This window comes from Peromyscus californicus, unplaced genomic scaffold, assembly GCF_007827085.1.
Source record: "Peromyscus californicus insignis strain IS unplaced genomic scaffold, ASM782708v3 Scaffold_3__1_contigs__length_106647218, whole genome shotgun sequence".
Classification (NCBI taxonomy): Eukaryota; Metazoa; Chordata; class Mammalia; order Rodentia; family Cricetidae; genus Peromyscus; species Peromyscus californicus.
The window spans coordinates 89007353-89018335 of NW_026294551.1; the positions used below are offsets into that span (position 1 = coordinate 89007353).

Below are 10983 nucleotides of genomic sequence, written 5' to 3' on the forward strand. Positions count from 1 at the left end.
TGGGGAAAGGGTGTGTAGGGGAGTAGGATATGGCACTGAGGCAGAGTGGAGGAACTCAGGATCTGCTTAGAAAATGACTCACTGAAAGCCTGGAGGAGACGTTTAAGTTCTGGTATTAAGATATTGAGAGTAAAATAAACTGAGACCGGTAAAATAGCCCAGTTGGCAGAGAACCTGTCTTGTATGCATTAGGCTCTGCCCGGCTCTATCTCTGGCATCTCACACACATACACACATACACACACACACACACACACACACACACACACACACACACACACACACACACACACACACACACACACACACACACACACACACACAAAACCCTAAACGAATAAACAAACGCAGACATATCACCAACGCAGAACCAGGGAGCCTGATGAACCCAATTCTGGTCCGTTCTCTTGGCCAAAAGTCGCGCACACATGGAACCTTTATGGTATAGGGTAAGAGTTTATGCCCACTTCCGGAGAGGCAAGAATAAGAAAGGACCACTTCCGGTAATGGGCGGGAAATAGGTGAGCCTCATCCGGTACGGTAGCTGAGGAACGCTGCTTTCGGTAAATGTCTGGAGTGCGACCGAGGCCGAAGTTTTCCCAGTACCTGGTTCTGGTCCCGCAGTTTCCGCTGCCCGGTGCAACCAGATACCTGTACTTAGTGCTTGTGGCCTCTCTTCTGCCTCCTAAGGTCTTTAAACTCAGTCCTCCGGACCCCTCCAGCTCCTCTACCCTTTGCTCTCGTTTGTTCGTTCCTCTTGGAAGCCCCGCAACCCTCCGAGGCAGGAGCCACTTTTCTCCACACTGGGATCGACCTACCAAGGGTCTAGTAGCATCCAGGCTCTCACTGATGGAGGATTAACCACATAGGATCTGGGGAAGTCAGATACGGTGCTGACGAGCCTCGGTTAACTATGGAGCCTTTTGGAGAACTCCAGTGAATTTGAACCTTCCTGTGATGGTGATTGATTGATGGACCATCTCAGGCCGAAGGTTCGAGAGGACAAACAGAACGGTTAGGACACTATGGCTGACCAGGCCAGCACATTTCACTGACCTCTTGCCCTCGATCCCTGTGCAGCCATGGAAAAGATGTCCCGAGTTACCACAGCCCTGAGTGGCAGTGCACTGACAGGCCGTACCATGCACTGCCACCTGGATGCACCAGCTAATGCCATCAGTGTGTGCCGTGATGCAGCCCAGGTTGTTGTGGCAGGCCGAAGCATCTTCAAGATTTATGCCATTGAGGAGGAGCAGTTTGTAGAGAAGCTGAATCTGCGTGTGGGCCGGAAGCCCTCGCTCAATTTGAGCTGTGCTGATGTGGTCTGGCACCAGATGGACGAGAATCTGCTGGCCACAGCAGCCACCAATGGTGTGGTGGTTACATGGAACCTAGGTCGGCCATCCCGAAACAAGCAGGACCAGCTGTTCACAGAACACAAGCGCACAGTGAATAAAGTCTGTTTCCACCCCACTGAGGCCCATGTGCTGCTCAGTGGCTCTCAGGATGGCTTCATGAAGTGTTTTGACCTCCGCAGGAAGGACTCTGTCAGCACCTTCTCTGGTGAGGCCCACAGAGACGGGCTGGGGTAGATGTGTGTTTCTGTAGCTGTTAGACCTTAGAAGCAGACTGCAATGTGCGCTCCCAGAGGCTGAACAGCACTGGAAGAGTGGGTGGAGAGGGGGAAGGTTGGTCCCAGTGAAGGATGAGCCCAAGCCCTGCGGGTGGGGGAGAGACAAGAGATCAGACCAGTGGGAATTGAGACTGAGTGTTGGGTGTTGATGATAGGGGTAGCTGATAGCCTGGAGACACAGCAGAGTGAGTGGCGGCCGAGTCTGCTCTCTTTTCCTCACCTTGCTTCAGCTTGCTTCATTGCAGCCAATCTACTAGTCTATTCAGGACTCAGCCCAGGGATGCAGAGTGAGGTGGGAAGTACACCAAGCTCCTTTCATGGCATGCCTGGCTGTCTGTCTTCAGGCCTGAGCTTGCTCTCCCTGGTTCTTTTTTTTTGTTTTGTTTTTTTTTGTTTTTTGGTTTTTTTTGGTTTTTCGAGACAGGGTTTCTCTGTGTAGCTTTGCACCTCTCCTGGAACTCACTTGGTAGCCCAGGCTGGCCTCGAACTCACAGAGATCCGCCTGGCTCTGCCTCCCGAGTGCTGGGATTAAAGGCGTGCGCCACCACCGCCCGGCCTCTCCCTGGTTCTTAATGAGACCAAATGAAGCACAAGCAGAGCCTTGAGCCCTTGGAGAATGTGTGGATTGAGACGATCTTGAGCTGTCTATGGCAGGGAAGACTGGATGCTGCACCCGCAGGCTCCTGATAGTGTAGTCTGCTAAGGTGGATATGGTCTCAGAGCTCTTCGGTCCTTTGGGGCTAACTAGGCAGCTGGCAGAGGTATTGAGCAGAGAATGAGATAACCTCCTCTTCCATGCATATTGTCTCACAAGCTTTGGCCCTAGGGAAGTGTAGACAGCCATCTGGGTTGGGCTCCCATACCCTCAGTGCTCACGGAATCCAGGGAATTGAGGCGTGGGAGTTTGTATAGAAACTACCTGGCATGCTCTCTCTGGCCTAGGCTTTAGAGACCTACCCAAGGCAGATTCTGATGGTGTCTCCTCAGTCCTCTGTGCTTCCTAGCTCGGCCAAGGCTGGTGAATGACACCACTCCAGCCATTTCAAGGGCTCCCCAGTCCCTTGAGAGCCAGCCCCCTCTCTCACGCCTCTACTGATGCATGCCCACAGGCCAATCTGAGAGTGTGCGGGATGTGCAGTTCAGTATCCGAGACTACTTTACCTTTGCCTCCACCTTTGAGAATGGCAACGTCCAGCTCTGGGACATCCGCCGACCTGATCGATGTGAAAGGATGTTCACAGCCCACAATGGGCCTGTCTTCTGCTGTGACTGGCACCCAGAGGACAGGTGTGGTGTAGGGGTGAGGAGGGCATTAAGGCTGGAGGTACAAGACACAGTGGGGTGTGGCAGGGTCTCCTTTCCCCCAGGAGAGGTCACTGAGAGCTTAAGTGGAACCTTCTCCACAGGGGCTGGCTGGCCACAGGTGGACGAGACAAGATGGTGAAGGTCTGGGACATGACAACACATCGTGCCAAGGAGATGCACTGTGTGCAGACCATCGCCTCGGTGGCCCGAGTTAAGTGGCGGCCTGAGTGCCGCCACCACCTGGCCACTTGTTCCATGATGGTAGACCACAACATTTATGTATGGGATGTTCGCCGGCCTTTCGTGCCAGCTGCTATGTTTGAAGAGCACCGTGATGTCACGACAGGCATTGCCTGGCGCCACCCACACGACCCCTCCTTCCTCCTCTCCGGCTCCAAGGACAGCACCTTATGCCAGCACCTGTTTCGTGATGCCAGCCAGCCTGTTGAGCGTGCCAACCCGGAGGGCCTCTGTTATGGCCTCTTTGGGGACCTGGCCTTTGCTGCTAAGGAGAGCCTGGTGGCTGCTGAATCTGGGCGCAAACCCTATACTGGTGACCGGCGCCATCCCATCTTCTTCAAGCGCAAGTTAGATCCTGCTGAACCGTTTTCTGGCCTGGCTTCCAGTGCGCTCAGTGTCTTTGAGACGGAGTCTGGTGGTGGCAGCATGAGCTGGTTTGTGGATACAGCCGAGCGTTACGCTCTGGCTGGTCGGCCACTGGCCGAGCTCTGTGATCACAACGCAAAAGTGGCTCGGGAGCTTGGCCGCGACCAGGTCTGTGGGCTCGGGGTCCAGGGCCATGAGTGGGTCAGAGACGACTGCTGTAGTGGGCACCGTACCCACCACCTGAGCCTCACACTGCTCTGGGCAGTCTCACTTGGGCCAGAGTAGCCCAGACCCTGGCTCAGCCTCAGGGGTGGAGGCCTAGGGAGTCAAGTGCCCACAGCCCTCTTCTGCCTCACTCTTGGTGGTGGAGCCGCCTTCTGCATGCCATCTCTCTTCTCCCCGTGCCAACCCCAGCACCAGGTGCCTCACAGTTGGCATTACTAGAGGGTAGAGACAGTGCTTTTTCCATGTGCCACAATTCCCTTAGTGGGGGTGGTTCAGGCCATGGATTGGTACATGACTCTGCCCAGGAGATGGGGGCCAGTCTGGGTATTAGGTGCCCAGGACCCATGAGTGGTTGGTGCCTATCCCTAGGTGGCACAGACATGGACCATGCTACGGATTATCTACTGTAGCCCAGGCCTGGTGTCCTCTGCCAATCTCAACCACAGCGTCGGCAAAGGCAGCTCCTGTGGCCTACCACTCATGAACAGGTAGATCCTTGGCCACTCCCCCCCCCCCCCCCACACCGGGTGTATTGCTGGGGCCCAGCCACCCACAAGCCTTCCCTACCTCTAGCTTCAATCTGAAGGATATGGGCCCAGGGCTGGGCAGTGAGACACGACTAGATCGCAGCAAAGGGGACACGCGGAGTGACACCGCTCTGCTGGATTCTTCAGCCACACTCCTCACCACCGAGGGTAGGCGGGGTGTGGATGGGAACAGGGCTGGGGACCCACGCCCTGAGTGACCTCCCTTCCCTGCTGGGCAGATAACGAGGAAACTGAGGGCAGTGATGTGCCTGCTGACTACCTGCTGGGTGATGTAGAAGGAGAGGAGGAGGAGTTGTACCCACTGGACACAGAACACGTGCACCGTGAGTGGGGCCGGGTGAGGTAGAGTTGGTACAGAGGGTCACCCCCAAAGCATGGCTCTGTGAGCGGGAGCGGAGTGCAGTGGGAGCCTAGGCTCAGGTCCATCTTTCCCCACCCCTGCCTCTCAGCTGAGGAGCCTGAGTACGTGCTGCCACAGGAGGCCTTCCCACTACGTCATGAGATTGTGGATACACCATCGGGGCCTGAACACCTGCAGGACAAAGCTGACTCTCCGCACGTAAGCGGCAACGAGGCAGACACAGCTTCGTTGGCACCAGTGGATTCCTCCTCGTCCTTCCTTTCTGTCTCCCATGCTCTCTATGATAGCCGCCTGCCCCCTGACTTCTTCAGTGTACTGGTACGGGACATGTTGCACTTCTACGCTGAGCAGGGCGACGTGCAGATGGCTGTGTCTGTTCTCATTGTGCTGGGTGAGAGAGTGCGCAAGGACATCGACGAGCAGACCCAGGTGTGTGATGGGTCAGGGACGCTCTCCCTGGACTAGCCACTTGTCCCCTCATCTGAGCCTGTTCCCTTTCTGCTGTACCCCCTCCCCCAGTTTGCCTGGAAGCTCTAACCTGAGCCTGTCTCCTTCCCCCAGGAGCACTGGTACACATCCTACATTGATCTGCTGCAGCGCTTCTGCCTTTGGAATGTGTCCAATGAGGTGGTGAAGCTCAGCACCAGCAGGGCAGTTAGCTGCCTCAACCAAGCTTCCACCACTCTGCATGTCAACTGCAGTCACTGCAAGCGGCCCATGAGCAGCCGTGGCTGGGTCTGCGACAGGTGCAATGATGGGATTGGGAGGCTTGGGAGGGAGGCAGCACAGAACCCCCCACTGAACAATCCCTCCCACTCCCAGGGAGGGAGGCAGCACAGAACCCCCCACTGAACAACCCCTCCCACTCCCAGGGAGGGAGGCAGCGCAGAACCCCCCACTGAACAACCCCTCCCACTCCCAGGGAGGGAGGCAGCACAGAACCCCCCACTGAACAACCCCTCCCACTCCCAGGGAGGGAGGCAGCGCAGAACCCCCCACTGAACAACCCCTCCCATTCCCAGGGAGGGAGGCAGCACAGAACCCCCCACTGAACAATCCCTCCCATTCCCAGGGAGGGTGGCAGCACAGAACCCCCCACTGAACAATCCCTCCCATTCCCAGGGAGGGAGGCAGCGCAGAACCCCCCACTGAACAACCCCTCCCATTCCCAGGGAGGGAGGCAGCGCAGAACCCCCCACTGAACAATCCCTCCCACTCCCAGGTGCCACCGCTGTGCCAGCATGTGTGCTGTCTGCCATCATGTGGTTAAAGGCCTGTTCGTGTGGTGTCAGGGCTGCAGTCATGGTGGCCATCTTCAGCACATCATGAAATGGCTGGAAGGTAGCTCCCACTGCCCTGCAGGCTGCGGCCATCTCTGTGAATACTCCTGACCTGGCCTTCCCTGAGGCTGAGGCAGCTTCCTCAGCTCAACCCTGAGGTCCACCTGACTAGGCTCACAGCCGCTTACCCATCCCATGTATCAGGATGGACGGCGGCTGCAACCTGTTAACCCAATAAAAAGCAGGAGCTGCTGTTAAGCCAGTTGTCACTTTGATTGCGCCGCAGGCGGGAACTTCCGGTAGGAGCGCTGTAGCCATGGTAACCCGCAATAACCAATGGCTGCTCAACACAATGTTCACTCCGCCTTGAGGAAATGATTGAAGGGGGATGGTGTTTATGAAGGAGGCTTCCAGGGCCGGGCTGGCTGCTGCTTGCCGATAGCTACGGCAGTCAGGGCGGTAGGCCAATGGCTCGTGGTTACGCAAGTGTCGACGGGATTCCCAGCGTGCTGCGCGCCTACACCCGCATGTTCATGGCGGCGGCTAGATGGCCAGGGCCGCTTTTGGTCTTTGTACTATGGACGATGGTGACTGTGGTCCTGCCTGGCTCTGGCGAAGGGGGATGGTGAGCGGCAGAGAATGTGCGGTTTGGAGCCTTAACTCAGAGCCCTGGCAGGTCGCGCTAACCTGTTGTCCCCACAGGCAGCAAAGCTGGCTGGGGACTGTAGCAGCAGTGACGGAGGAAGAGCGTTGCACTGTGGAGCGCCGAGCACACCTCACATACTCCGAATTCATGCAGCAGTATGTGTCCCTGCCCCCAGTTTCAGCATTATTCTAGGCATACCCCCAAGCATGATCTTTTGGCTGCGGAGGTCATACCTTCACTGCCTGGTGCACAGGAGAGGCCCCTGCAGGGTTCAACTCGCTGCCCTTCCTCCCCTAGCTACGCCTTCCTCAAGCCGGTCATATTACAGGGACTCACAGACAACTCGGTGAGTACTTGTACCCATGTGGGCAACTAATCCTGACTGACCAGTTGCTCAGTTCTTTTATCCTCCAATCCTAGAGGTTCAGGGCCCTGTGCTCTCGGGAAAACCTGCTGGCCTCGTTTGGGGACAACGTTGTTCGCCTAAGTACAGCCAACACCTACTCCTACCAGAAAGGTGAGCTATCACACCTTTCAAGGCCTGCCTGCTTGCCAGCATCCCAAAGGCAAGACTGACCAGTCCTGACTGCCCCTTCTCGTAGTGGACCTGCCCTTCCAGGAATATGTGGAGCAGCTGCTGCACCCCCAGGATCCCACATCCCTAGGCAATGGTGAGCCAGACCTGGACAGCTTTGGGGATGGGACACTTAGCAGTGCACTGCTGCCAGTATTCTTGTCTCTCATCTTCTCTGCTGGCAGACACCCTGTACTTTTTTGGAGACAACAACTTTACTGAGTGGGCACCACTATTCCAGCATTATTCTCCACCTCCGTTTCGTCTACTGGGAACTAGCCTTGCTTACAGCTTTGGAATTGCAGGTGGGTGCTTCTTCAAAACACATGTGGGGAAGCCCATACATACTTTGTTCATCATTCACAACTGACCCCACAGGAGCTGGATCTGGGGTACCCTTCCACTGGCATGGCCCTGGTTTCTCCGAGGTGATTTATGGTCGGAAGGTCAGTACAAAAGTACAAGAGTGGGAGCTGAAGTTTGGGATCTGTGTCCTTAGCACACCAGAGTAACTTTATACTCCTTCCTCCAGCGCTGGTTCCTCTACCCTCCTGAGAAGACACCAGAGTTCCACCCGAACAAGACCACACTGGCCTGGCTACAGGAAATATACCCATTCCTAGCCCCTTCAGCTCGGCCCCTGGAATGCACCATCCGGGCTGGTGAAGTCAGTGGCTGGCAGGTGGGGGTTGGGCTGACCCAAAAAGCTCCAACCAATCTCTGTGCTTTTCTCCCAGGTGCTGTATTTCCCTGACCGGTGGTGGCATGCCACACTCAATCTGGACACCAGTGTCTTCATTTCTACCTTTCTTGGCTAGCCAAACAGGCAACTGGCAAGCCCACTGCACCAGCACATGCCAATGTAGTGCTCACAGACTTTATTACAGGACAGTGGCGGCAGCAGCAGCAACCTCAGCCCACCCTTACCCGCTTTCCAGCCCAGAAGGGGGACAGGGGAGGCTCATGGCCCAGCAAGGGGTATGCCGAGTAGGGGAGCAGTTCAGAACCCATCAGCAGGACTGATGGGGGCAGGCCCAGGGACACAAACTATATACAGGGACTGGAGCTTCTCTCTCCAGACCCTCCTGGGCCAGGGTGCCAGGCAGGACATGGGGCCTTAGTAGTCCTCTACCCAGCCGTTCTCAGAGATGAATGCATCAATGACTTCCTTCATGGCCAAGTTGGGTATGAGCTGTTCCTGGGTCAGAGGGCTCCGGGTCACAGGGTCAAAGTGGCCCACACGCTGCAACAACAGAGTCAGAGTGTTCAACCACCTAAGTATACCTCTGATCCTAGTCCTGAGGCCCATGGACCCTTACCTGCAGGTGCTCCTCAATGTCCTTACGGTCATAAGTGATACCACTGGGTGTGATGCAGGGCTCCCGCATCAGCTCAAAGCTGATCTTGCCACACAAGTAGTCCGGGATATCTCGCTTCTATAGCACAATGGGAAAAATATCTGCAACTGGAAGGGTCACCTCAGCAGTACCTGCCCATGGGCTTCAAAGAATACTCACCTTTCTTTTCTCATCCACCTGAGAGAAGAGCTCATCCATGTCTGCCATGTATTTATCCTGTAGAGTTGAGTGCCATGTGTGGGCAACTCCTATCTCCTCCACACAGACACACACACCTTATGTCCACCAGGGCACTCATGTCATGCATGGGCCAACAGATCCACCATAGGCTGGGGCACTTTTCATGCCACACACAAAAACACACACACAACGACCCACATGTGGACTAGGGGCACCCTCACGTGCTTGGCCTCAATGCAGGCCTGCTGGGCCCGGACGTGGCCATCATCCTCATCACCCTCGTGGTTCCTCTGACACTCTTCCAGTTCCCTGAGAGTTAACCAGAAGCTAGTAGTCAGTGATGGTCCTGACCAGAAAATGCCAGAGCCCTCCCCATTTCAGGCCTCTTGCCTCCTGGGCTTCCCATGTTCCAGTGTTCTTTCAATAAACTCTTGTGCTGGTGACTCAGTGTCAACCCGAGGAAGTAGCATGGAAGGGGGGGGGGGACACCCACCTCTCTCGCTCAGCAGCAATGAGCCTGGTGAGATAAGAGTGCAGCTCACTCTCCTGGTGAATGCGCCGTTCCTCGATACTGTTCCAACGCTTCTTCTTAGCAATGCGAAGCGCACTAGGGATATCATCCCCAAAGTTGAGTCGCTGCTCCTTGGCCAAACTATAGGCTGGGGGAGTGGACACTTTAAGTTACACTCGTCAACAATGCTGGCCCCAAGGTGCCCACAACCTGGCATCTTGTCAGCCCACCTCGCTGCAGATTGGCAATGGCCTCATCATAACTCTCCATCTCTAGCTGGCACTGCCCCAGGAAGAAGTGCGCCTTCACAGACTGCCCATCCAGCTCCAGGGCTCTCCGGCAGTCAGCAAGTGCCTGTTCAGGCTGCTGCATCTTCAGATAGCACAGGGCCCGGTTGGTGTAGTACACTGCCACAAGTGGGTTCCGGGTCTAGGGACCAAAGCCAGACAACATAAAGACTGTGTGCTCATCTGGATCCTTCTATCCCAGGACGCTGACAGCCACCAACGATCCGGGTAATGTTCCAGATTTGGAGCCCATGACTGAGATCGAGAAACTGGAGGTTTCCGGGTTGCCAGAGCTCTGGATTCTGGCTGTGTTCTCTTAACTATAACTGCTTTTGTGAACATTACCAAGAACCTCTCTCCCAGTTCTGGACTTGGGCGCCTCAAGGGGGCAAGGGTTTCTGGTGTCATCCTAAGCCTGTCTCAATTAAGCATCCCGCCCGCCAGTTCCCAGACAACCATCCCTGGGCTCGGGAACAGTAATCCGGGAGCCAGGGGAACAAGCTAGCTACCGAGTCCTGGCTGCCAGAAAATCGTCCCGGAATCACAGAACTGGGAGGCACATCGGGCCCCGCCCCCGCCCCCGCCCCCCGCACTCACGATGGCGCGGCCGTAGCAGGCCGCCGCCTCCTGGTACTTGCGGCCCACGAAGAGCCGGTTCCCCTGCTCCTTGAGCTCCTGCGCACTCGGGCTCTTATCGGGGCTGCCACCGCCAGTGCCCAGCCGCGCGCCGCCCTCCTTTTCCTCCTTGCCCTTCATGGCGCCGCGCGGCACGGCTTGGGCTCCGCGCCCGGCCACCTAGCTCTCGCAGCCCGCGCAGCGATCAGCTCCGCCCGGTCGGCGATCCGCCACCGGAACTTCCGGCGTGGGGCGGGGCTGGCATGAGGACACGTGAGCAAAGGCGGAGCCTCGCGGCGGCTGAGCCACTTCAGGAAACACTGCGAAGCTACGGCCGCGCTCTCTACGGGCCCCGCCCCACAGTAGCCAGGGCCTATCCTCGCTATTCAGACCGAGGCTCCGCCCCCTCTGCGTTCAGGCCCCGCCCTCCGGCCCACTCCCGGGAAACGTGGCAGCGGCCCTTGAGAAGTGGCTCTCCGAGGAGCGGTCACTGGACCGCTGTCCTTGCCCGCCATGCGGGTGCACGCGGGAGCCTGGGAGCGTCTGGACCGCTGGTAGGACCGCGGAATTGAGGGAAGGAGAGGGAGGGAGGCCGGCAGGTCAGACCGTCCTCGCGGGGCTTCCCTGGGAATCGGGAGGAGCTGCCTGCGGCCATTAATGGCTGAGAAGCAAGCACGTGACACGTTGACAAGAAAGGACCTGCAGTGGCTGCTGTAGAGGAAACTGCGGGTGCGCGGCTGGACTCTCCCTTTCTTGCCCTCATGGGGAGGAGCTGCTTCAAGGGCGGAGCCAGCAGGTTTCCTTGGAGAGCGCTTGCACCTGGGGCCCTTTGACCCCATGGTCTGTAGAAGAGC

At 57.0% G+C, this 10983-nt stretch overlaps 3 protein-coding genes across 4 annotated transcripts; 2 read left to right on the forward strand and 1 right to left on the reverse strand.

Annotated features, from left to right (window-relative positions):
- The first annotated feature begins 508 nt into the window (after window positions 1-508).
- On the forward strand, window positions 509-6216 carry Wdr24 (WD repeat domain 24). The gene is made up of 9 exons (XM_052758786.1): window positions 509-1563; window positions 2743-2920; window positions 3040-3712; window positions 4139-4257; window positions 4343-4464; window positions 4536-4640; window positions 4767-5107; window positions 5240-5424; window positions 5901-6216. Exons 1-9 carry the CDS (start codon window positions 1083-1085, stop codon window positions 6067-6069), a joined length of 2373 nt encoding a protein of 790 aa, XP_052614746.1. The 5' UTR covers window positions 509-1082; the 3' UTR covers window positions 6070-6216.
- Window positions 6217-6309: 93 nt separating this feature from the next.
- Window positions 6310-8030, forward strand: Jmjd8 (jumonji domain containing 8). Of its 2 annotated transcripts, XM_052758798.1 has the most exons (9): window positions 6310-6583; window positions 6661-6759; window positions 6902-6950; window positions 7025-7121; window positions 7207-7275; window positions 7364-7483; window positions 7557-7624; window positions 7711-7845; window positions 7916-8030. In XM_052758798.1, the coding sequence occupies exons 1-9, from the start codon at window positions 6426-6428 to the stop codon at window positions 7994-7996; spliced, it is 876 nt and encodes a 291-aa protein (XP_052614758.1). In that variant the 5' UTR covers window positions 6310-6425; the 3' UTR covers window positions 7997-8030. The 2 variants fall into 2 exon arrangements, with proteins under 2 accessions (XP_052614758.1, XP_052614756.1); XM_052758796.1 differs by having other exon boundaries at window positions 7711-8001.
- Window positions 8031-8039: 9 nt separating this feature from the next.
- Stub1 (STIP1 homology and U-box containing protein 1) lies at window positions 8040-10381 on the reverse strand. Its single transcript, XM_052758795.1, has 7 exons — window positions 10112-10381; window positions 9458-9656; window positions 9210-9375; window positions 8938-9025; window positions 8696-8752; window positions 8498-8614; window positions 8040-8421 (listed from the first exon to the last, which is right to left on the reverse strand). Exons 1-7 carry the CDS (start codon window positions 10268-10270, stop codon window positions 8296-8298), a joined length of 912 nt encoding a protein of 303 aa, XP_052614755.1. The 5' UTR covers window positions 10271-10381; the 3' UTR covers window positions 8040-8295.
- Window positions 10382-10983: the final 602 nt, after the last annotated feature.

Bases quoted from the DNA above. Each gene is read 5' to 3' on its own strand.
- Wdr24 (XM_052758786.1), top strand. From the start codon at position 1,083: ATGGAAAAGATGTCCCGAGTTACCACAGCCCTGAGTGGCAGTGCACTG. The intron at 4,465-4,535 runs GTAGGCGGGGTG...CCTGCTGGGCAG, and splicing joins CACACTCCTCACCACCGAGG to ATAACGAGGAAACTGAGGGC. The intron at 4,641-4,766 runs GTGAGTGGGGCC...CCTGCCTCTCAG, and splicing joins GGACACAGAACACGTGCACC to CTGAGGAGCCTGAGTACGTG.
- Stub1 (XM_052758795.1), bottom strand. From the start codon at position 10,270: ATGAAGGGCAAGGAGGAAAAGGAGGGCGGCGCGCGGCTGGGCACTGGC. The intron at 9,376-9,457 runs GTGGGCTGACAA...CCACTCCCCCAG, and splicing joins CATTGCCAATCTGCAGCGAG to CCTATAGTTTGGCCAAGGAG. The intron at 8,753-8,937 runs GTGAGGGTGCCC...TCAACTCTACAG, and splicing joins CCTGCATTGAGGCCAAGCAC to GATAAATACATGGCAGACAT.
- Jmjd8 (XM_052758796.1), top strand. From the start codon at position 6,426: ATGGCTCGTGGTTACGCAAGTGTCGACGGGATTCCCAGCGTGCTGCGC. The intron at 7,122-7,206 runs GTGAGCTATCAC...CCCTTCTCGTAG, and splicing joins CACCTACTCCTACCAGAAAG to TGGACCTGCCCTTCCAGGAA. The intron at 7,276-7,363 runs GTGAGCCAGACC...CTCTGCTGGCAG, and splicing joins TCCCACATCCCTAGGCAATG to ACACCCTGTACTTTTTTGGA.